Genomic DNA, 25,329 nt, shown 5'->3' on the forward strand with positions numbered 1-25,329 from the left:
GGGTGGCTCAATGGAACAGACTCTTGAGAACTGTGGAACCAAACCTAGCCCTGTCCCTGGAGGCCAAGTCCAATTTGTAATGAGAGACAAAGGTGTGAGGAGTGGCCCAAGTGGCTGCTGCACAAATGGTGTCAATAGGTAGCCTATCCTGAAAGGCTGTGGATGTGGACAGGCTCCTGGTAGAATGTGCTTTTGGTTTTGAGGATAGTTGCTTGCCTCTAAGATGATAAACATAAGAAATGATAGAAGACAGCCATCTGGATAAGGTCACTTTAGAGACTGGGAGACCCTTTCTGTTCTCTGCATAAGAAAGGAATAGTTGATCAGATTTTCTGAATTGTTTAGTTCTGTCCAAATAATATCTGAGCTGACGATGAACATCTAAGCAATGAAGTTTTTGTTCAGCTTTGTCTGAATAATTAGGGAAAAAAAACTGGCAAATCAATAGATTGGTTAAGATTCGTCTGGGAAGCAACTTTGGGCAAAAAAGATGGATTAGTTCTTAAAGATACCCTATCTTTGTGAAAAATCAAGTAAGGGGAATGGACACAGAGGGCCTGAAGTTCAGAAACCCTTCTAGCTGAAGTAACAGCAACCAAGAAAATTGTTTTCCAGGAAAGAAACTTTAAGGAGCATGTAGCAGCCGGTTCAAGGGGTAGAATCAAGGATGCCAGCATTAAATTCAAATCCCATTGCGGAGGAGGATCTCTGATTGGAGGCTTCAGGAGAAATATACCTCTCAAAAAAGCTTTGCAAAGCTTGTGGGACATTATGCTTTGATCCGCTAAACCAACACGAAAATTAGAGATTGCTGCCAATTGGACTTTAACTGTAGAAGAAGAAGACCCCGATTGAAAAATCTCTGCTAAGAAGTCCAAAACTGAATGCAGTGGAGCAGTAAAGGGATCTATGTGTTTAGACTTTGCCCAGAAAGAAAAACGTTTCCACTTACTAGCATAAATCTTTCTGGTGGAGGACTTTAGAGAAGCTACTATGATGTTCCTAACGGGGTTAGAGATCATAGGAAGCCTGGCTAAGGAAGGAAGTGGAGCAACCAAGCAGTGAGGATGAGAGAATGAATGGCCCGGTGTGGTTGACCCGACTGGTGGGTCAGAAGATCTGGGACTGGGTCCAGATGCCAAGGCTGGGCCAGGAGATAACGATGCAGGGACGGAAACCAAATTTGTCGAGGCCAGTAAGGGGCAATGAGGATCAACTTGGCTCTCAATACGGTAGCTTTCTGAATAACTTGTGGTATCAGTGGAAATGGAGGAAAAGCATACAGAAGTCCCCGGGGCCAATCCTGGGTTAGAGAGTCTCTCGGGGAATGGCCTGGTAGAGGAAAGAGGGTGAAGAAGTCCGGGCATTTGCTGTTTTGGGGTGTAGCAAAAGGTCGCAGGAAGGGAAGCCCCACTTCTGAAAAATCTCGTCCACTACCGATTGCTTGAGAGACCACTCGTGTGGCATGAGAATAGCTCTGCTCAGTCTGTCCGCTAAGAGATTGGATCTCCCGGGGATATGCGTTGCTATCAGAAACCGATGAGAGGAGATTGCCCATTGCCAAAGTCTGAGAGCTTCTCGACACAGTGGGTAGGACCTGGTTCTGCCCTGCTTGTTGATATACCAGACTACAGACATGTTGTCCGTCTGAACTGCAATAGTCCCTAAGGGAAGAAAGTCGCTGAGGGCTTGCAACGTTAAAAGCACTGCTCTCATCTCTAGGACATTTATGTGCAGATGGTATTCTATGGGTTGCCAAGTCCCATGGACCATCCTGCCCTGATAATGCCCCCCCCACCCGATCAGAGAGGCATCCGTAGTGACTGTGGCAACCGGACCTGGGGGAACAAACAGTCGGCCCTGATGGAGCAGAGGAGAAGACATCCACCAGGTTAGATGACTCTTGCACGACTGCGTGACAAAAATCTCGTGACTCATGGGGAGTTGCTGGAATGACCATTGAGTGAACAACATCCACTGCAGAAGACGCATGTGGAAACGGGCTAATGGCAGAAGAACAATGGCCGCAGCCATAAGACCCAGAACCTTCAGGACAAATTTGGCTCTGATCTTCTTGCTGAGTAATATGATCCGAACATACTTCTGAATGTCCAGAATTCTTTGTTTTGTGAGTCTGGCTGACATGCTGACAGTGTTTAATTCTGCGCCTATAAAGGTAATAGATTGGCAAGGCGACAGAGAAGATTTTTCGAAGTTTATTGAAATCCCCAATTGCTTGCAGGTTTGCAGAGTGTAGTCTCTGGCCTTGAGAAGTTGATGCCTGGTGGTGGCGGAGAGGAGCCAGTCGTCTAGATACGGAAACACCTGGAATCCTTGACGTCTCAGATGAGCCGTAACCACTGCCATACATTTGGTAAACACTCTGGGGGCTGTAGTGAGGCCAAAGGGCAGGGCTCTGAATTGAAAATGACTGGACCCCAGCCGAAAGCGGAGAAACCTTCTGGAGCGCCTGTGAATCTTTATATGATAGTACGCATCCTGAAGGTCTATTGAGCACATCCAGTTGTCCTTGCCCAAAAAGGGTAGAATGGACTGAAGCATGACCATCCGGAACCTTGCCTTCTTGACAAACTTGTTTAGTTTGCTGAGGTCTAAAATTGGTCTCCAATCTCCCGTCCTTTTGGGGACCAAAAAGAATCTTGAGTAGATGCCGGATCCTACTTGGTCTGCTGGCACTATTTGGACGGCTCTTTTTGCTAGGAGCTTTGATACCTCCTGCTTTGCCAATTCCCTTAGACCGGGTGAGACGTCTGGAAGGGATTGATGAGGAACGGGATACCTCTCGAAAGGGATATTGTAGCCCTCGGATATGATCGACTGTACCCATTTGTCTTGAGAGAGGGAACGCCAGGCTATTGGGTACAGCGACAATCTTCCCCAGACTGCCTCCAAGGGTGGGCAGTTGGGAAACACCTCAGGGATGCTGGAAGGGTTTATCAGGGAGAGTCTCCCTGCTACCCTGATTAAGCGGACCCCCTCTGCCCCTAGGGCGGCGCCTATTATTATTACCCCCTCTGCCTCTGGGGGTAAAGTGACCACGTGTGTCCGGCGTGACTCCTTGAGATTTACGGAACCACATTTTCCCTCCCTTCTGACCCTTTGGATAGGGTCTTGAAGGGGTGGAGAAATGGACTCCTATGGCAGAAAGGGTCTTGCCGTCTTGCTCACACCTGGTCAATGTATCCTTCACCTGAGGCCCGAACAAAGCCGACCCGTCAAAGGGGGTATTGGTGAAGGACGCCTTAAAAGGGTCTGCAAAATTACAAAGCCGCATCCAGGCCTGACGCCTAAGTGCCACTCCTGTGCCTGCGGCCCTACTCGCCCCATCAGCTGCATAAGAAATGAGCCGCATGGAGGAGTTAGTCAAAGAATTGAGGATTCCTAGCTGTGAGGCAATCTTTTCCTGAGCCCCAGTTGCCGAAGGATCCTGAACCACTTCACCTAGTTCCTTGAGAATGTCTCTCTGAAGTCTGGTAAAGTGACAAAGGTAGTTCAGCGAACGCATAGCAAAGGTCACTGAAGAAAACATCCGCTTGCCGTACCTATCCATGGTCCTAGAATCCTTATTAGGGGGATGGACAGGCACAGAAGGATCAGCAAGTTCCTTCTTGGTGGCCGCCACCACCACCATAGCATCAACAGGGACGCCCTTAGAAAGAAACTGTTTGTCTGCAGGGGCTGTAATGAATTTGGAGGGCCTCCTAGGAACTGGTTCCACAGAATCCGGGGCTGCCCACGCCTTCCGAGCCACTACTTGCATGAGTGGTTCGAAAGGCGGAGACACCCAGGAGGTGGAGGGTCGAGATCCAAAAGCCTACAGGTATACAGACTCATCCTCGGAGGGGTCAATGGAAGGCCAGTTCCCCCTCTGCTTAAGGAGTTCCAGGATGTCTGAAAAGGAGACATCCTAAGAGGGGGACCGTGGGGAACCCTCCGACTCATCTAAGTCGGTATCTGATGTAGTAGACTCAGGGGAGTCTGTGTGCTTCCTCTTACACATCCTCTTACACGGGGGTTCTGCTGCAGGATCAGGAGAAACCTCAGAAGAGGAAGTTCTTCCCAATGGGGAAACCTGGGGCAATGGATCTCTGGGTCCGGGAGCAAGAGACTGGCAAGAGACATCAACAGGCACCGAAGATGGAGGAGATAAAGGAATAGACCGTTGACCCAGCTCAGGGGCTAGGACATTCCTCATCACCTCGAAGGCTCCTCTCCCAGGGAGGCCAGAAGAATCCCGCTCCGAAGAAACAGGAATCCCTGGCCCCACCGAAAGAGAAGGCTCCGAAGCCGATGTCGGTGCCGAGCTCACCAATGCCGAAGCTCCAAGAGGGAGAGCAGGGTCGGACAAGGGTCCGATGCCACTCGCCCCCTCGGAGCCGACAAGGGAGACTCGACGACCGGATCCCTCCAAAGAAGGTCTCATGGAGGAGATCGGAGCCGAAGACGTCGGAGCCGAAAGGGGAAGTATCAGCTCCGGCGCACCGACGGTCACCGTTCCGAGAAGCTCCGGCTCCGAACTCTGAAGGAGAGTCGGAGGAGGAAGTTCAGGGGGATGAGAAATAGCAGACGTCTGTTGAGACGGGCTATGGAGCATTTGGGCTAGTGCCTGTGACTTCAACAGTCTGCTTACCACCCTCTCTAAATCATGGTCTGAGAGCCTGGAAGATCTTGAAGATCAGCTCCAATGGCTCCGCTCCGACAAAAGAGGAGATCCCGGAGCCGAACGAATCGACTCAAGGGAAGGAGACCGAGATCTCTTCCTGGATGGAGCCATCGGAGCCGACGACCCCTCGGCTCCAGATGGAGCCGAAGACTTATCGGCTCCAATACTGGATAAAGACACGTCGGCTCCGGCCGGAGCCGACAAAGTAATGGGTATTTGTGTCGGAGCCAGACGGAGCCGACACAACAACCTCCAAAGTGGAAAGATCGGCTCCGGCCGGAGCCGATCTCGACTCCGAAGGAGTCGGAGCCACAGCCGAAGGCTTGGAAACTACAGCCTGGGCTTTAGATGGCTTAGAGGGTTTAACCGACCCAGCCTTGGTCGGAGAACCCTCTGTCTTTAACAAGCCACGAAGAATCAGTTTGTTTCTTCGTTCCTGCAGGACTCTCTGGCTAAAGGAGTGACAAATGGCACAGGAGTCCTGCAGGTGTAAAGGCCCCAGGCAGTACACACAAGAAGTGTGACCGTCTGTCAGAGACATTTTCTGACAGCACGAGTCACACTTCTTGAAGCCTGAGACCTTCACTTCTTTAGACATAATTATGTCCAAAAACAGACACACAACAGTCACACAGTTAACCCCCAAAAAAACACACAACACACAACCTGACAGGAATTAACTGAGACGGAGGCTTAAGGCCTGAAGAAAGGAAATAAATCCTAACTTAAAAGAAGGGGAATATAGGGTAGGAGATTATCTATAGGTATAAAAATATACCCAATAAATGACAAATAGGAAATAAGGGAGAAAAAACCCTGACTAATCTTATACAAAATGAAGCTTTACCTGAGCTGGTAAAAAGGAGACCTCTTCGCGAAGCGGCAAACGAGATCTGGGGTAGTCATGCCTTGCATCATGGGATATAGGGTTGCCTCGAGCTGGTAAAATGAGTTCTCGAGCTTAGCAAGTGCCGAGTCGGAGCCGAGGATCGGCTCCGAACCCATCCAGCAAGAATGAAGGCGAGTTTGACAACTTAACATCAATAAAATACATTATATATGTAAAATCTAGCAATTAACTCTGGTTTCAAAACAATAGAAGGAATTCCTCAGTTCAGACACTATTGTCTCCGAGCCTTCAGATCAAATACAATGCTTGACTTATCAGCTTTCTTCCAGCCCAGTGCACTGTGGTTACATTTTTGAAGTTCAGCATTTAACACAGTATTCCTACATTTTAAGAGGACAAACCTGTGGATTATATTCATATTTACAATGACATAGAATTATCTACAAAATTCTATCTAGCTAGGCTGGCAGCCCTTACATACCTTCACAAAGAGAATGGATAATGTGATCCAGATACAGAAAACCTTAAACAATGAAATTTGGACCTATAAGAATGTCACGATATGAAACTTTTAAATCTACGGTCACCAGGAGACTCATATGGGGGATATGGGGTAACAAGTTTTAAGAGGAAAACATTTTGAACGTGGGCACTATCACAAACCGGTTTAGAAAAGACCGACGTAGGAGTAGTCACAAAGAATTTTCTGTCTCTGTCACCAAGAAACACTTCTGAATAAAACTATTCTCCTACCTGAGGAGGGCCCATTTGCATCATTCCTTGATGAGGCTGAGCAACAGTAAGAAAAAATGTAGTTTGGTTTGGCGGATGGGGGGAATCCCTCAAAAAGGAGGCTGACTCTCGCAATGCCATTTGTAACCATGATGGATTATTTTCAGCACTCATCTGACTGAAACTATTTACTGTCAAAGACAAAGATGCAAGTTCAAACTTTCTGGAAGGATAAAGTGTTTGCTAGTGTGGGAAGGGAATCTGGTAGATTGTAATTCAGACTTATTTAGACTACCCTTTGTTTTTTTGGGGGGTCTTCCTTTCTTTTTGGAACCTCCCAACCAATGTTTTTTTTTAATGTCTGCTTACCAGCAGTTCGCTGCATTTCCTTATTTTGCTCTTGGAAAAAGTTCGTTAGGGGTAGCATTAAACTACTTGGCAAACTTCCAGAAGGAAGGCTGAAACAGAGAGATTTTTTTAATCAGCTTACCTCTGCCATCAAACTTTCTAAGGACCTCTGCAGCAGATGGTCCAAAAACTAATGCTCTAAGGGAGGTATCAAAATGTCGGCTTTGACATTCTCTGAAAAAAATTAACAATTCAGCTAACAGTTCCAGTGGAAGCAGCTCTGGAAATGACATTAGCAGAATAATAGGCACATTCCAAACTGTAGTCAACCACTTGGAAACACAAAAAAAATAAGTTTACACAATGGAGTTTTTTATTCCCCTTGGAACAGGAAACAGATGCTATAAAATTCTTCAAGTTCTCAAAAGAAGCACACTTATACTTTAACATATAAGTTTAGCAGTTGAGAATTCTGAAATTAAGTGTTGCAGAAAACACATTTTCACCAAATATATCAAAGAATTCCCATCTTTGTTAAGAGGAGAAGGATTGCTATTAATCAGATGATTAACAGCAGCTGGGTTCATTATAGCAATACTTGGTGGTTCTGATCTGGGATAAGTGTACAAAAACTTGTAAGACTGAGGAACTTTATACACTCTGTCTGCTTTCCTGGTGCAGCAGGCTGGCTGTCCAGCAAGTTAGAGATTGGAACAAACATCCTAGAATGCTAAAAGAACATGAGGAATTGGAGTAGACTCTGCAAAATCCATTTGCAATAGATCATAACACTTCTTCAGGGATAGTGGACTGTCACCGTGTTCCCACTGACACAACTGATAAATTCTGGAAATAGTTTCAGAGAAAGACAATCATACAAAGAGACTGGCAGAAATTGTACTCTTCTCAGAATTTGAATCAGAAACCAGAGAAGACAAAACAGAATCTGTCCTTTTGCAATCAAGTTTTGGTTCAAAAACTTAAACCTCTTCAGAAAATTAAGAATATCTTTCTTTTAATAGGAACAGTTATACTGGAAGGGTCAACAGCCTGGACTAAAATCTGAGTTAAGCCCAATAAATCACTCCTGTCTGTCTAAAGTGACAGACATGGTAGAACTATGTCTTACGTTTTTGCTTCTTTTTGACAGGAATTTCTGAAAAAGCAGATTCATTTTTGCCAGTAAAAACCTATTTAAGGACAGGCATAGCATTATGGCTAGACAGAGACGTATTCCATCAGCCCCTTTTCTCAAGGGTGACTCTTGTCCACCAAGAGCACCACAACAGCTGCAGGGGATGTGTAAGGACCACACTGGAGGGAGCCAAGCAAAATGATGAATGGCTTGAGAAACAATCAGAAATGGTCACGGCAGAGACACTCATCAGTGATTGAGGCAGTTTAGTAACCTGCTGTAGTGGCAAAGGCTGTTTATTTTTGTTTTGTTTGGAAGAAGAAAAAGCTGAGGAACTGGTAGTATGTTCAAAATGTAACTTTTTCCACCTAAAACAGCCAAAAACATTCTAAACACTTAATCCACCCCCCAAAAGTAAAATAACACACATTTTATCAGGGAAAAAAAGCATTTTTAAATTTATTTGAACAACAACAACTTTTCTTCCACAAAAGTAAAAAGTAATGCTCCTGTTTAAAAGTTACTAAAAGTCACATGACAGTCAATAAAAAAACACTTTTGACTATCTTAAAAAAATATTTTTAACATGAAAAAAGTTTTCTGTCAAAAAACAAATGTTTGAAGTTTTTTTCCCAAAGGAACTTATTTTTACAGCAATGGAAACCTTTAGCATACTGTTGATTGTCGAAAGCCTTAAAGAAGAGCACTCTTTGACAGCAGGACAGCTTTGAAGGGCTTGGTGCCCAAGTTACTTTTTTAACTAGATTAGCTCAAGATGACTCAATGGTTTAGGTGCATGGGAAGTGCCTTTAAGCTTTGGGAGATGGACGGCTGTTACATCCATAGGGGATATAATGCATTTAGCTAAGGATACTGCAGCAGAGAACCAACTGATTATCAACCACTCGCTTCAAATACCAAAGTGAATAGCTTAACCAAACCTAACCTTTCAACAGCATAATCTCCATCACCAGATTAAAAGTCAATTCACTACTTTTCTGGTCTAAAAAAGATCCCACACTTTCTATTCCCTGCTACTACATCACCCAAAGGCAAAGTAATTCTGATGGCACACCTAGTATATGGTCTCACAGTCACAGCTCACGCTTCCAAGAAAAAAAGTGTGCCCCCCCCCCCCCTCCAAACCACATCTAACAGTATCTACATATTCAGTTTGCTGGTTCCAATAGAGAACATCACTGCAGTGATGGCAAAGGCAAAACAGCCTCTAAATAAAGATGCATCATACTCTTTATTCCACCAACTATAAACTTTTAACATACAAACCTTTATTTTTTGCCACATGATTAACCTATAGCCCAAGATCAGAGTCCCACAACCCCCCTCATCTTACTTACCCCTAGGAACAGACTTCATAGTATTGACCACAAATTCATAACCCCCCCCCACTTATAAGAATCCTTCCCACTAAAGATACAATCAAAGCCTTCCAAAGTAGCCTTCCATAACCAGCATAAAAAGCTTGAACTGTGAAGCTTTCTTTAACTGAAATACAGGAGCCAGAATACCTTAAATCTACTCCCCTCCCTCTGCATTATATGTAGTATGGAAAAAAGAGAATCTATTACTCAACTCATGAATTTGTCATCTACCCCACTCCTTTCACTCTAACTTAACTTTCTTTTCTCTTTTAATTTCTTTCCCCTGTCCCTCTGTGTACCTAACTGTATATATTGAACTTTTACTGTGTATGCTGCATTTTGAGCCAATTATGAGAGTTGTCTTATGATTTAAATACAGACTTCTGCCATTTTGGTGTTCTTTTAGAAGTGCATGTTTAAAGTGCTGACCGCTTACTTGTAACACATTCATGCATTTGAAAATGCCAACTTTAACTTCTGCCTCCTGCAATGTCCCATGCAGAGCCTGACAAAGATTCATTAGAATCTGCGCTCTATGCCATTTAACAAATGAAAATAAAATAAATAAAATATTACATCAAGTCTTGTTTATGCAGCCAATATTTTCATCTCCCTCTAATGGATTACAAATAGTACAAGCTTGTTTGACCGCAGCCATTTGTAACTGCTTGGCTTCAATGCATATTTTTTGCATAATTACAATCATTCAGAAAATGCAGAACTACAAATAATCACAGTGTTGTTTTACAAAACTCTAAGCATTAAACAGCTATAAAAATAATATCATATAGTCACAAAGCCCATTAAAAAAATATATGTTTTCTACATATACCATACCTGTTGTGCATAGCCTCGAAACATAGGATTCACCAGTTTGATTCCATGGAACAGGCTTGTCGGTGCTACATAGCTTGGGCTAATATTTGGAAGGAAAAAAGCAAGTGTCACAAAATTTTCAGATATTTTAAATAACTTTATGGATTACCTTCTTCGAAATACAAATGTCAACAGGGTGATGAAGTTCTAAACCTGTACTAATGCAACTGCTGAATCATTAAGCAGATGTGCCAGAGCAGTGGAAACTAATTTCTTCCATTAAACTAAAGAAGGTATGGGCAAAGCACAGTACAGAGAGTTGACACACTGTTCAAAGTGTTAGGAATCACGTAAATGTAATTCTGGAATAAATGGATTACAGATGACTTATGATTCAAGGAATACATCAGCCTCACAATGTGCATCACTACAGCTGAAGGGGGTGTATGAGGTAAAAAGACATACCTAACAGTACCGAGTATTCTCTCTCATTTAACAAAGCTATCACTTGCAAACAGCATCATACATAACCTTAATGGAACTTGTTAGATCACCAACATGTAATGTGTACCATAACTAGTTTCAAACAAAACTGAAAAGGAATATTAAAGTAAATCCTGAATTTGTAACAAAATATGAAAACATTGCAATATGTAGTAAAAGTGTGCATTACAACTAGGTATATTTCAGAATCATGTGTAGACACAAAACAAGCTGCTTATGTAACATGGTGGGATTTTAACTACAAGAGGAAAACACTTTTGTATAAACAAACAAATACATTTCAGAACTTAAAGACAAAGGTTTACACTGAACCATTTATAACCAGGGCAACTGAAACAACAATTTTGTTTGCTAAAGTCTTTCCACAACAATTGAAAATCACATTCTGCATACTTCTAAATACAATACAACATCTCCCCCTGAATAATACAGTGACGCTCATAGGTAGTTACTAGGTTTGTAGTCTGGGGGAACATTTAAGAGCCTAGCCCAAATTCAGTTACTCCCAAGCACCTTCTGGTCAAATGACTTGCTCAAAATGAGGGCTAAAGGAATGAAACCCTGTACCACAGGAAATTACAGTTGTATAAGATCTTACCATAATGGTAGATGTCCTTCTCTTCACTGCTGCAGTATTCATTACAATAAGGATCCCCTGCCAAGGGCAGCCTGACATCCGGCGAGTATAACAAAGCCTTTAGATTGCTTTAAGGTATGCCATATGTTACACGTATGCTCCTCGTAGCATACGGCATAAAGGTGACATCTGGATGTACCATCCTCAGAAGTGAGAGCCCCAGGAGACATGCCAGTCCAAGGAGAAAAAAGGTACTCAGTATATCCAGAAGAGAAAAGGTCCAGTGGGAGGATGGTGGGAGTGAATATTACAACAGTGAAGAGGACATCTGCCATTATGGTAAGACCTTGCACAACTGTACTATTGTCCTTCCATTTCACTGTTGCAGTATTCATTACAATAGTGAGACTGCCAAAGCTCAGGGAAAAGGAAGGACCAGCAGAGCTCTCTAGGAACCCAAGAAGGATGGCCCTAGCAAAACCAGCTCTAGAAATTCGATCTAACTTGCAGTGCTTGGTAAATGTATGCACAGAAGTCCAGGTGCCTCAAGAATAGAGTTAGCATCCAAACCTTGAAAAAAAGCACCAGAAGAAACCACAGATCTAGTATAATGAGTCTTGACGTTAGAAGAAAGGAAGGCTCTTACCATGAAATGAATAACAAAGAAATAGCTTTAGAAATGCAATAAGAAATAGTCTTGCTTGGACACAGCCAGTCCTAACGAACTAGGATGAAAACAAAGGGCTGATCAAATTTACAAAAATTCTTGGTCTTAACTAAATAAAATCTGAGTTGTTTATGCACATCCAACACGTGGAGCACCTTCTCACTAGCAGATAGTAAAGAAGGGAAAAAGTGGGCAAATTAATAGATTGATTAAGGTAAAATTCATTCACCATATTGGGCATAAAAGAAGGATTAGTATGAAGGGACACCCTGTCCTTATGAAACACCAAAAAAGGAGGATAAACCATAAGGTCCTGAAGCTCAGACACTAGTCTGGCAGAAGTAAGGGCTAACGGAAGAACAGTCTTCCAAGAGCAATGTTGCAAGGAAGCTGAAGCTGTAGGCTCAAAAGGAGCCAGTGTCAATTTTTCTAAAACAAAATTAAGATTCAGGGAGGAGGAACAGGCTTCCTGTGCGGCCTAATATGCAGGACACCTTTAAGGAATTGAATTGCTTAGCTTCAAATCTAGACTCTGAAGGAGGTGATAAAGGCAGACAAAGGTCTTAATAGAAGAATAAGCCAACCCAGTACTGAGCAGTTCATACAGACAACAGAGAACCAAAACAACATCCAAAAAAAGTGGATCCAGGTTACAAGAAAGACACCATACAGAAAACTTCCATTTAGATAAGTAGGATTTCATAGTAGTGGGTTTCCTGACTTCCTGCAGGACTCTAAGCATGTCCTCAGAAAAAAAAGGAGTCTATGTGGAATCAAAATCCTATCACCCATAGTGTCAGCTGAAGAGTAGACATGTGGGGATGAATGAGAGATCCCTTATCTTGTGTGAGAAGGTAATACATGATGATTTCCCTTGGCTAAACGCAGAAGAGGGAATCAATGCTGTCAGCCAAAAGGGAGTCACCAACATGATTTTGTTAGCAACTTGTTTTATTTTCAACAGGACGTTTGGAATGAGGGAAAAGAAAAAAGAAGTCATGTACCTACCATAACATTCCATGTTTGTTGTCCCTCATCTCACCTTCCTTCTTGCTGGTTGGGTTCGGAGCCGATCCTTGGCTCTGACTCATCCGATATACTACAGCTAGAGAGCTTTAACTGGCTCGAAGCTAACCCTTGTCCCAACATGCCTAGTGGCAGCTTCCCAGATCTCGTTTGTAATAGCCCACACTAGACATACATAGTAAAACACAACTTTTTTACTACCTATACATCAAGGTAGGAATGAAAGAGGAAAAGACAATAAAGAAGTTATGTACTCACCAAAACGCTCCATCTGAGTAGTTCTACTTTATTTATCTTCAACCTGTGGGATACCGGATCCGTATCAGATCCAAGCCGGCAATTTCACTAGCATCTGCTTCGAGCTCCAAGCTCCTCCCCTTACCCGTAATACACCTTCACTACCTTCCAACCCCCAGATCGAGTTTGCTGACCCTTATACTGATAACCCAACCCGAAAAATACTTTATGACCTACAACTGCAATCCGCAGGCTGTTCACATGACAAGGTCAGGGGGAAGGAGGGAGGGATGGTTGAAGACAAATGAAGTAGAACTACTGAGATGAAATGTTATGGTGACAGACTCGACTGAGTTGTACTGTATATGATAATGGAAGTTCCAACAGGGACCACTGTACTGCTAGTGTCCACTGTAGAATTCTCATATGTAACCGGGCGCATGGAAGAAGCATTATGGTCTTTATCTGAAGTAGTTTACTTCATTTGGTCTTCAACCTGTGGATCAGAGTCCCCAGCTACTAAACTCCTGGGTGACCCTCATGGAAGGATATTCCGAAGCACCGCGGAACCAAAGGATGCTCTCCTTCTAGAAGTCAAATCCAATTTGTAGTGAGAAATAAAGGTATGAGATGAAGACCAAGTAGCTGCAGAACAAGTATCATCCAATGAGACTCCAGATCAAAAGGCCAAAGAAGTACCCATGGAACTAGTGGAATGAGCTTTCACCTGACTCGGAGAAGACATACCTTTGTCCTTATAGACCTGAAGGATGCATAAGGAAATCCACCTAGCAATAGTGACCTTGGAGATAGGTTTACCCAAAAAGGGTTTATAGAAGGACACAGTCAGCTGATTGGATTTACGGAAGTTTTTGGTCCTGTGTAAATAAAATCGTAACTGTCTATGAACATTCAACAAGTGGAGTTTGTATTCCAGTTTGTTAGCAAAGTTAGGAAAGAAGACAGGTAAATTATTGGTTTGACTGATATTAACTTGAGATGCCACCTTAGGAAGAAAGGATGGATTGGTCCGAAGGGAAACCCTATCTTTATGGAAAATCATATACGGAACTTTGATGGATAAAGCTTGCAGTTCTGAAACTCTTTTAGCAGAAGTGAAAGCCACCAGGAATGCTGTTTTCCAAGAGAAGAATTTTAGATCTGTGGTTGCACCAGGTTCAAAAGGCGGAGCGAACAAAGCTTGAAGAACCATAGTAAGGTCCCATGGGGGAACAGGTTCCTTGACCGGGGGGTGTAACAGGAAGGTCCCTTTGATAAAGGCTTTACACAGTCTGGAGGAGGCCAGTGAGGCAGAATCCTCACTTACATGAAAATGAGAAATGGCAGCCAATTGAAATCTGACAGTAGAAGAACTAGCTCCCTGTTGAAAAATATCAGCTAGGAAATCAAGAATGGCAGAAATCGGAGCCGTGAAGGGATCTAAACTCCTTTGAGAAGCCCAAAAGGAAAAGCATTTCCATTTGCTGCAGTAAACCTTCCTGGCTGAAGACTTATAAGCAGCCACCAGAAGAGACCTAACTGAAGAGGATAATCCAGGAGTCCTAGTGATCATGGGAACTGGAGCAGCCAAGCTGTGAGCTTGAAACTGTCCAGTTTTGGATGAGGAACCCCCGATGGGTGTGAAATCAGATCCTGAATGGGATCCAAGACCCAGGGGGGAGTCAGAAGGTGAGACAAAAGGAAGGGAAACCATACCTGCCGAGGCCAAAACAGGGTAATGAGGATTACTTTGCTCCCCAGTCGATGACCTTTCTGTAGAAACCTCGAAATAAGAGGCACTGGAGGGTAAGCATACAGAAGACCAGGAGGCCAAACATGGACTAGAGCATCTCTGGGGGACTCCCCCAGCAGGGGGTTCAGAGCAAAAAACTCGCTGCACTTCGCATTGGAAAGAGATGCGAAGAGATCGCAGCAAGGCTGACCCCACTCCAGAAAGATCTGCTCAGCTATCGAAAGATTCAGAGACCACTCGTAAAGTATCAGAATAGTCAGACAACCTGTCCACTAGAATGTTGGACCATCCCAGAATATGCGTTGCTATGAGAAAACGACCAGTGGAGATCATCCATTCCCACACTCTCATGGCCTCGCAACAAAGGGGGTAAGATCTGGTCTCTTCCTGTTTGTTGATGTACCAGACCACTGACATGTTGTCTGACTGAATTGCAATGGCTCCCAGAGGAAGAAAAGCATGAAGGGCCTGCAACGCCAAAATAACCACCCTCATCTCTAGAACGTTTATGTGCAAGCTGGTCTCTACAGGGGACTACAGGCCTTGGACTATCCTGCCCAAACAATGCCCCTCCCCCACACAAGTTGGGAGGCGTCCGTGGTCACTGTGGCTTGGACAGAGGCTGAAACAAAGGGTCATTCCTCCAAAATCTCCGGAGAGCAAATCCAACACAGAAGGGATGAGCGACAGACTCGACTGAGTTGTACTGTATATGATAATGGAAGTTTCAACAGGGACCACTGTACCGCTAGTGTCCACTGTTGAATTCTCATATGTAACCGGGCGCATGGAAGAAGCATTATGGTCGCTGCCATTGAGCCTAAGGCCCTCAACACTGGATTCTGCCGATGGAAGATGAGAATGGTAGATCAGAGAAACATGCATCCTCAAGTTTTGTTCTCTCTCTGAGGTCAGGAAGATTTTGAATTGAAAGGTGTCTATCCTTGCCCCAATGTACTCTATTACCTGGACAGGATTTAGAAGTGATATGGATGCGTTGATTGTGATCCCCAAATGCAAGGCAAGCTTTAAGAAATAATCCCTGGTTTGAAAAAGTAGATGCCTGGTGGGGGCAGTGAGGAGCCAATCGTCCAGGTATGGATATACTTGAATCCCCTGAAGCCTCAGGTGAGCCGCTACTACCACCATCACTTTGGTGAACACCCTGAGGGCTGTGGTGAGACCAAAGGGTAGGGCTCGAAATTGGTAACTGACTCCTAACTGAAAGCGGAGGAACCTCCTGGAGCTTCTGTGCATCTTTATGTGATAGTAGGAATCCTGAAGGTCTAACGAGCACATCCAGTCGCTCTCTTGTAGGTACGGCATGATGGAATGTAGTGTGACCATCTGGAATTTTTCTTTGGCAACTGACAGGTTCAGGGCAGAGAGTTCCAGAACGGGCCTTAAGTCCCCCATTTTCTTTGGCACAAAAAGAACCTGGAGTAGAAGCCTGATCCGGACTGGTCTGGGGGGACAGGTTCGACGGCTCGTTTTTCTAGCAGCTTGGCTGTGCTGCTGCCTCCCTTTGTGTGGGTGGTACGTCCAGGAGGTGTTTGGGAGGAACCACAAAGGGGACAGAGTATCCGCTGGATATGATCTGAAGCACCCAGCTGTCTGATGTTATGGACTCACATGCCGCCAGGTGCAATGACAATCGTCCCGCGACTGATTCCAGAGTAGAGCAGTCGGGCAACCCCTCAGGGTTGCTGTCTGACAAAAGTTCTCGACAACCAAAATTCCTTGGACCCCCTCTGCCTCTGGGCCGGCATCCATTCTGTCCCCCTCTGCCTCTGGGGGAAGAAGAGCCCTGAGTGTCACAGGAATACTACGACTTCTGGAGCCACATCTTCTTTTGCCCTCTCTGATTCCAGGTAAAGGATCTTTGAGGGTTCAAGAAGCAGATTCCAACGGCAGACAGTGTCTTCCCGTCCTTCTCATTCTGGACTAACGACTCTCGGACGGTCTTACCAAAGACAGTAGAGCCATCATAAGGGGCATTGGCAAAAGACACCATGAAAGGTTGCAAAAACTGACATAGTCTGAGCCAGGCGTTGCGCTTCATGGACACGCCGGACCCAGCCACCCTAGCCGCTCCTTCAGTAGCATGTGAGAGGAGTCACATGCTACTGAAGGAGCGGTAGCATGTGAGAAGAGTCACATGGACGTGTTGGAGACTGCTTTCAAAGTGGCCATGCTTGCGGAGAATGAGTCCCTGTCCTCCTGCAACATGAACTTAGGGGCAGACTCAGCCAGCCCCTTGACCAGGTCACGCTGGAGTCTTGTGACGTGGGCCAGGTAGTTCAGCGCCATAACAGAAAAGGTTGCTGACGCATAACCCGCTTCCCTAAGCGGTCCATCATCCGCGACTCTCGGTCAGGAGGACAAAGAGAGGAACTCTCTTGGACTAGTTCCTTCTTTGTGGCTGCTGCTACCAGCATAGTGTCTATAGGGGAGCCCTTGCTCCATGCTGGCCTATCTGATGGTGGACTTAAGATCTTATCAGGATGTTTAGGGATTGGTTCCACAGTGTCCTGCTCCTTCCAGGCCTGCGAGGTGACCAGGTCCACCAGGGGATCTGCGGGAAGGGACACCCAGGAAGTAGATGGGCCCGTGCCAAAAGCCTCCATGAACACGGGCTCGTCAGAAGAAGGTTTGGGGGCAGACCAACCTCTCCGTTGACTAAGGATTTCCATAATTTCTCCAAAGGAGACATCCTTGGGAGGTGACCTGGGGGAACCTTCCCCATCATCCAAATCCATGTCCTCGGTGAGGGACTCAGGGAAGTCCAAGTGCCCATCTCTTAAATGTATGCTTGCAAGGCATGTCTCCGTTGGTGCTCTCCAGGGGGGAACTCACAAGCCACTTGTTCCTCAGGGAGAACATTCTGGCGCTCCTCGAGCACAGGCTGTCCCTCTGGTAAAATGATGGGATTCGTAGATAGAGCCGAGGGGGTCGGGGCGGAGTCTGAGGGGATAGTCAAAGATCTCGATCTGGCAGAGAGAACCCTTTCTACCACGTTGAACACAGAGGGACACGGAACCTCCTGGGAGACCAATAAGGAAGCCTGTCTCCCCAAATCCAATGTGAGAATCGGAGCCGGGCCGAACTGGATGGAGCTCTGAGGGAAGGAACTTGGCCCAACAAAGCCGGAGCAGATGAAAAAAGTTCGGCTCCCTTGGATCCGACACCCAAGCTCTGGTTCCGAGAGCCGCTTGGATCAAAACTGGTCAGATCCAACACGCTGCAGGCAGCTGTCGGCATCGAGGAAGCAGGTACCATCTGCGCCAAGCCCCCGACTAGGGCCATCCTTGGATCAGAGTACTCCGAACCCGGTGGACGGATTGGAGAAGGAGAAATCGGTGTAAAAAAAGGAAGCGAGCTCCCATCTCCAGACGGAGAGGGGGTTGACAAGACCCCCATCTGGATCTGAGTACGAATGAAACTCATCATTTTATCCATGTCAACTTCTGATAAGCTCCAAGTGGACCTCAACGAGGCCATGGACTCTGACCTTGCAGGTCGAGGAACTGATGCCCTAGATGGAGAACGTGTCTCTTCCGGCTCCGGGAAAAATCCCGGAGATCGAAGCCGAGGGGAGTCACGGATTCTAGGTGGACTTTTGTCAGGAGAAAGAAGGTCCTGGGATCTCGTACGTTTGTCTGGTCTGTGGGATTTTGGCTCTCTCTCCTTCTCTATGGCCCCTTTTCCGCTCCACTTCCACAGGCTTTGAAACGGGAGGTTGAGTCCCAGCCTGGGAGGGAGGAGAAGCAAGGGCAAGAGAGGAAGGAGAGGTGGCGACAGCTGCCACTGTGACCAAAGCAGAGGACGAGGCAACCGCCTCAGAAGTGGGAAGAAGGCCTTTCAGGACCAACTTAGCCTTCCTGTCCTTGATTGCATGTGGGTTAAAACCCATGGATATACAGCAGTTAGTATTTAGATGGGCAACGCCCAGGCACACTACACAAAGAGTGTGGCCATCTGCAGGAGACAATTTATGGCCACACTCAGTGCACCTTTTGAACGCAGGCTTATCAGCCATGCTTCAATCCAGCCAATCAAACAGGAGACAGGGAAAAAAGGAGAGAAAAAATACCAGTTTTCCCACTCAACCACTCACCACACACTCAAGTCACACAGAACATACTGAGGGGGGAGGGGGAGCAAAGCACACTAACAAACTAATGCTAAACTACAATAAAGGTTCAATTACATGACACACCAGTGAGGGGAAGAGAAAATGGAACCTACACTAAAACACTTATACTAATTTTTCAGAGAAAAAAGCTGCTTAAAAGCAGAAAACCCACTCACTACTTGGAGCTCAGGAGAACATGATGCTTCAACAAGCCATGGCAAACGAAATCTGGGGGTTGGAAGGTAGTGGAGGTGTATTATGTGTAAGGGGAGAAGCTTGAAGCTCAGAGCAGATGCTAGTGAAATTTCCAGCTTAGATCCTATATAGATACGGTATCCCACAGGTTGAAGACCAAATGAAGTAAACTACTTCAGATGTATGGTTAACTAACCTGGTATGTCAGCAGGAAACTCAGCCAGTGTAACCAATATAGAACTCCTCTCAAACCTCCAGGAAGGGGGGAAGGAGGGGGGGACGCAAGAAGGAAGGTGAGATAAAGGACAACAAACATGGAACGTTATGGTAGGTACATAACTTCTTTATGTTATGTTGTCCCATCTCGCCTTCATTCTTCATAACTTCTTTATGTTATGTTGTCCCATCTCGCCTTCATTCTTGCTGGTTGGGACCACGTCCCCAACAACTGATACTTGGATGGCTCACTGGAACAAACAGGACCGTGGAACCAAAGGATGCCCTATTCTGGGAGACCACATCCACTTTGTAATGAGAGATAAAGGTATGAGGATTTGCCCAATGTGCTACTGCACGGATTGAATCTAAAGGCAATTTAGCTTGGAAGGCAACAGAGGCGGCTAAGGCCCTGGTTGAATGTCCTCTGGGTCTTCCTGGAAGTGACTTTTTTATGCAAACCATATGAATAAGTGATTGTGTCTGATAGCCATTTTGATAAAGTCACTTTAGAAACTGGATAACCTTGCTTATTGTCACCAAAGGATATGAACAATTGGTCTGATTTTCTGAGGTCTTTGGTCCTGTGTAAATAAAACTTTAACTGTCTATGAACATCCAATTGGTGGAATCTATACTCTGTCTTGTTGCCATAATTGGGAAAGAACACAGGAAGCTCAAATGACTGATTTAAGTTATACTCAGAACCAAACTTTGGCAAGAAAGGATTGGTCCTTAGAGAAACTCTGTCTTTGTGAAAAATGAGATATAGTGGACGAACAGACAAAGTATGTAAAATTCAGAAACCAGTCTAGCTGAGGTTATAGCAATCATGAAGAGGGTTTTCCAAGATAGAAACTTCAAGGGGCAAGAAGCTGTTGGTTCAAAAGGGGGCAAAATCATTAAAGCTAAAACCAAGTTTAGGTCCCAGGAGAGGGAGGTTCTCTTACCGGGGGCCGTAAAATTGTCGTACCCTGTAAGAATGCTCTGCACAACTTATGGGACATAGTGTATGAACCCAAGTCTCCTAAATGAAAATTGGAGATTGCAGCCAGCTGGACCCTAATAGTAGCTGCAGCTGCCCCTTTTTTGAAGGTTTCGGCCATAAAGTCAAGAATCTTGTGAACTGGAGCCATAAAAAGGTCAATGTTATTACTTTTGGGCCCAGTAAGAGAACCTTATCCATTTGCTAGTGTAAATCCTCCTAGTAGTGGGCTTGTGGGAGGACACTAGTATGTGTTGTACAGCAGGGGAAATGTTTGGGAGCCTGGCTATGACTGGAAGTGGAGTAATCAAGCAGTCAGCTTGAGAGTTTGAAGGGATGGGTGAAGCCCGCCTGACTGATGCGTCAGGAGGTCCGGAACTGGGTCCAGTATCCAGGGCTCCAGTTGAAGGTGATGGCAAAAAAACGGAAACCATATCTGACGAGGCCAGTAAGGAGCAATGAGGATGAGTTTGCAACCCAAAGATTTTGCTTTCTGAAGTACCTTTGGAATGAGAGGGAAGGGTGAAAAGGCGTATAGTAGTCCCGTAGTCCAATCGTGAACAAGTGCATCCCTGGGTGACTGTCCCAGTGGGGGAACTAGGGCAAAGTAGCTGCTGCATTTGTTGTTTAGGTGAGTGGCAAAAAGATCACAGCATGGCTGGCCCCATTTGTGGAAAATCAAGTCCGCAACTTCTTACTTCAGGGACCACTCGTGAGGCATGAGGATAGCCCTGCTGAGCCTGTCCGCTATCACACTGGATTTTCCAGTAATGTGCGTTGCAATCAGAAAATGTTGCTAAGACATTGCCCACTACCATACTCAAAGTGCCTCTCGGCACAAGGGGTAGGATCTGGTTCCGCCCTGCTTGTTGATGTACCATACCAATGATACATCGTCTGTCTGGATTGCAATGGTTCCTGTAGGTAGAGAGTCTTGAAGTGCTTGCATCGCCAGAAGCATCGCTCTTATCTCTAGAACACTGATGTGTAAATGGTACTAGTGAGGTTGCCACATTCCTTGGATAGTCTGCCCAGATAATGCCTCCCCCACCCTATCTGGGAAGTGTCAGTGGTCACTGTGGCTACCGGATGCAGGTCAGAAAGGGTCTGCCCAGAGTCACCTGGGGGGGAGACCAGCCACCATAATAGGTCCTTTTTGCAAAATTCCATGATCAAGATCATGTGTGATATTGGCAATTCCTAGAAAGACCACTGAGCGAAAAGAAGCTACTGTAGAATCCGCATGTGGAAGCGTGCTAAAGGAACTAGCATAATAGTTGCAGCCATTGAACCCAGTACTTGTAAGACTCGTCTTGCCTGAACTCTCATCTTGTTTATGAGAAAAGAAACTTGTTGATGAATAGCTGACAACCTGTCTAGAGGGAGTTTTGCTATCATGCGTCTTGTATTTAAGTCTTCCCCTATAAAGGTAACAGACTGAGAAGGCAACAAGGCAGATTTTTTGTAGTTTATTGTGATGCCTAACTGGGAACAAGTTTGGGTTGTGTAGTCCCATGCCTTGACTAGTTGATGCTCAGTGGTAGCAGTGAGGAGCCAGTCATCTAGATATGGAAACACCTGGAATCCTAGATGTCTCAGGTGAGCCGTGAGCACTGCCATACACTTGGTAAACACCCTGGGGGCTGTGGTGAGACCAAAGGGCAGGGCTCTGAAATGATAATGACTGGCTCCCAGCCGGAAGCGTAGGAATCTCCTGGATTGCCTGTCCATTTTTATATGGTAGTATGCGTCCTGGAGATCTATGGAGCACGTCCAATTGTCCTGACCCAAGAAGGGAAGAATGAACTGCAGTGTCACCATCCAGAACTTTGTCTTTTTTACCGATTGGTTTAGCTTGCTGAGATCCAAGATCGGTCTCCAGTCCCCTGTCTTTGTTGGAACTAAAAAGAACCTTGAGTAAGTTCCAGATCCGATTTGATCTGTGGGGACTTCCTGGACAGCTCTTTTTTCTAGCAATCTTTGAACTTCTAGGATTGCTTGCATGATCCCAAAGACTAGGTGTAACATCTGGAATAGAATGTTTGTCTTTTGGGGGGGGGGGGTGAAAAGGGAATTTTGTAACCCCTGGATATTATCGACAGTACCCATGTTTCTCTCGCGATAGATTGTCAGGCTGCTGGATACAGTGATAGTCTGCCCCTGACTGCCTCTAGAGGTGGACAGCCAGGCCTCTCTCCAGGAGTGCTGGAAGGCCCTAGCAGAGAAAGTATCTCTGTCACCCTGCTGTTGCGGACCCCCTCTTCCACAATGGTGGCATCTTCCATTGTTGTTTCCCCCTCTGCTCTGGGGGAAAAGTCAGGCAAAGATCCCTGGGATTTTCAGAACCACATTTTTGCAATCTTTGGACCCTTAGGACAGGGTCTAGATGGACTGAAAAAATGGACCCCTTTGGCAGAAAGAGTCTTGCCATGCTGTTCACACCTGTTGAGAGTCTCTTTTACCTGAGGCCCGAACAAGGACAAGCCATCAAAGGGAATGTTGGTGAATGAAGACTTAAAGGGTTCTGCAAATTGACAAAGGGGCATCCAGGAGTGTGCTACTCCGGTACCTCCTGCCCTACTCGCTCCATTTGCCACATAAGAAATGAGCCTCATGGAGGAGTTTACCACGGAGGTCAAGGTCGCAAGCTGGGAAGCTGCCCTGTTCGCAACTCCCTCAGCTGTATGATCTTGCAGGCTATCTCCTAGCTCCTTCAGGAGATCCCTCTGAAGTCGAGTGAAATGTGACAAGTAATTCAGCGATCTGAGAGTAAAAGTCGCTGAAGAAAACATATGCTTCCCATACCTGTCCATTGTATGAGACTCTTTGTTCGGCGGATGGACAGATGAAGTTTCTGCAAGTTCCTTCTTGGTGGCTGCTGCCACCACCATGGCATCAACAGGTACTCCCTTGGAGAGAAAAGACTTATCTTCTGGAGCTGTAATAAATTTGTTAGTTCTCCTCGGAACAGATTCCATGGTCTCTGGAGCGCTCCACGCCTTTCAATTCACTGCAGACAAAAGTGGGTCAAAAGGCGGAGACACCCAAAAGGTGGAGGGTCAGGAAACAAATGCATCCAGGTATATGGACTTGTCCTCAGAAGGGGCTAGGGACTTTCAGCCACCCCTCTGTCTAAGGATTTCCAGGATGTCTGAAAATGAGACATCCTCGGAGGTGGACCGTGGGGGCCCTTCTGACTCATCCAAGTCCATATCCAAAGTGATAGACTCAGGGGAGTCTAGATGCTTCCTCTTACACTTCTTCTTCCAGGGAACCTCCTCCAAATGTTTGGGGGAGGTTTCGGAAGAAGTGGGGTCACCCAGTGGGGCGTCCTGGGGCACAGGTTTCCTATGCTTGGCAGGAGGAAGGACAAAGGCAGGCAGAGGCACCGAGGGAGAAGGAGCCAATGGAGCAGAGGGTGGCACAGTCTCAGGAGACAGCATGCTCATCACCTCGAGGGTGCCATGGTCCCGAGTCAAAGGAGCCTCTGGCTCCGAAGAGCCCAGAGATCTCCTTCAAACCAGGAGCGAAGGCTCCGAGGCTGATGTAGGAGCCAAGCTCACCTGTGCCGAAGCTCCAAGAGGGAGAGTGGGGTCGGACAAGGGTCTCATGCCACTTCCCCCCTCAGAGCTGGTAAGAGAGCTTTGGTGGCCAGACCTCTCAACAGACTGAGACATTGAGGAGATCAGAGCGGTTGTCGGAACAGATAAGGGAAAAGAAACCGGAGCTGACAGTTCCACCACAACTTCCATGCACTCCGGCTTCGAGCTCAAGAGAGTCTGAGGAGGAATCGATGGAGAAGTTGGTAGGGCCGAAGGAGCCAAATCCTTATGGGCTGGGCTCGAGAGTAATTTAGCAAGTACCTGTGACTTGAGGAGCCTGCTGACCACTCTCTCCACGTGGTGATCCGAAAGTCTGGAGGATCGAGAGGAGTGTGAAGAGGACCGGTGACTGCCTGCTCCAGGTTTGCAGCAGGGGAGATTGTGGAGCAGAGTGTACCAGCTCCAAAGAGGGAGACCTTGATCTCTTACGGATCCAGACTGGCTCCGAGGAAACAGATGGAGCCGCCAGAGACTTAGCTTTTTTGGAGCTGATGCTGGGGTTCGACAGAGCCAAAGGCTTCTCAGTAATTTTATTCTGTTCCGAGCTCGGAACCGATGGCTTGGAGCGCTTCTTGGACATTTTGGCTGGCTGAGGACCCTGAGACGAGGCATCTTGAGGGTTCTTCAGGAGGCCACGTAAAATAAGCTTATTTTTTTCTTTTCTCCAGGACTCTGGAACTGAAAGCATGACAGATCGAGCAAGAGTCCTGAAGGTGAACAGCCCCTAAACAATAAACTCAACTTATGTACCTGTCCGTAAGGGACATCTTTTGGCAACACAAGTCACATTTTTTAAACCCAGAGGATTTAGACTCTTTAGACATAATGAGCACTAATCAGAAAAAGTTTCCACAGTCTACAAGTAGAAGCAAACAGGATGATAACTATAAAGGAAAAAAAACTTAAAATTCTTTTTTTTTTTTTTTTTGAAAAGAAGGAGGGGGAAAGGGGACAGCCTCCAACTTAAACGGCAACTCCCCTGATGGGAGAGCCTCTAACTTAAATGGCAATCCCAGAGAAGGGGCGAGGAAAGGGAAGAACCCTCTAACTTAAACGGGCTCTAAAGGGAAAGAAGGCCTGAAAGAAAATAAGACGGCCAAAAACATCACAAAGGGCAGAGAAAGGGGTCTTAGACTAACAAAGAAAGATGCACACTCTAACGAGTCAATATAACCAGTAAATTTACCAAAATAATTAGCAAGTAACTAGAAAAAACAAAGTACTTAGCCAGAGCCAATATGGAGCAATCTCGATGCTGCAAGTGGAAAACAAGATCTGGGTAGCTGCCACTAGACATGGTGGGATAAGGGGTAGCCTCGAGCCAGTAAAAGCTCTCGAGCTATAGTAAATCGACCGAGTCGGGGCCGAGTACTGGTTCTGAACCCAACCAGCAAGAACAAAGGCGAGCTGGGACAACATAACATCAACCCTTTCCAAAAAAAAGACAGGTCATCCACCTTCCAAACCAGATGGCCTGGGACTATG

The 25,329-nt window shown here is 45.8% G+C and overlaps 1 protein-coding gene across 5 annotated transcripts in view; it reads right to left on the reverse strand.

Annotated features, from left to right (window-relative positions):
- USP20 (ubiquitin specific peptidase 20) overlaps positions 1 to 25,329 on the reverse strand; it is a 5,014,215-nt gene that overhangs the window by 3,737,974 nt on the left and 1,250,912 nt on the right. For all 5 annotated transcript variants that reach the window (XM_044058629.1, XM_044058630.1, XM_044058628.1 and 2 more), the window contains exon 9: positions 9,969 to 10,047. In XM_044058629.1, coding sequence (XP_043914564.1) covers positions 9,969 to 10,047 — 79 coding nt within the window. The remainder of the gene's footprint in view (positions 1 to 9,968; positions 10,048 to 25,329) is intronic.

This window comes from Protopterus annectens, chromosome 16.part0 (genome assembly GCF_019279795.1).
Source record: "Protopterus annectens isolate FY-2018-M chromosome 16.part0, PAN1.0, whole genome shotgun sequence".
NCBI lineage: Eukaryota > Metazoa > Chordata > Ceratodontiformes > Protopteridae > Protopterus > Protopterus annectens.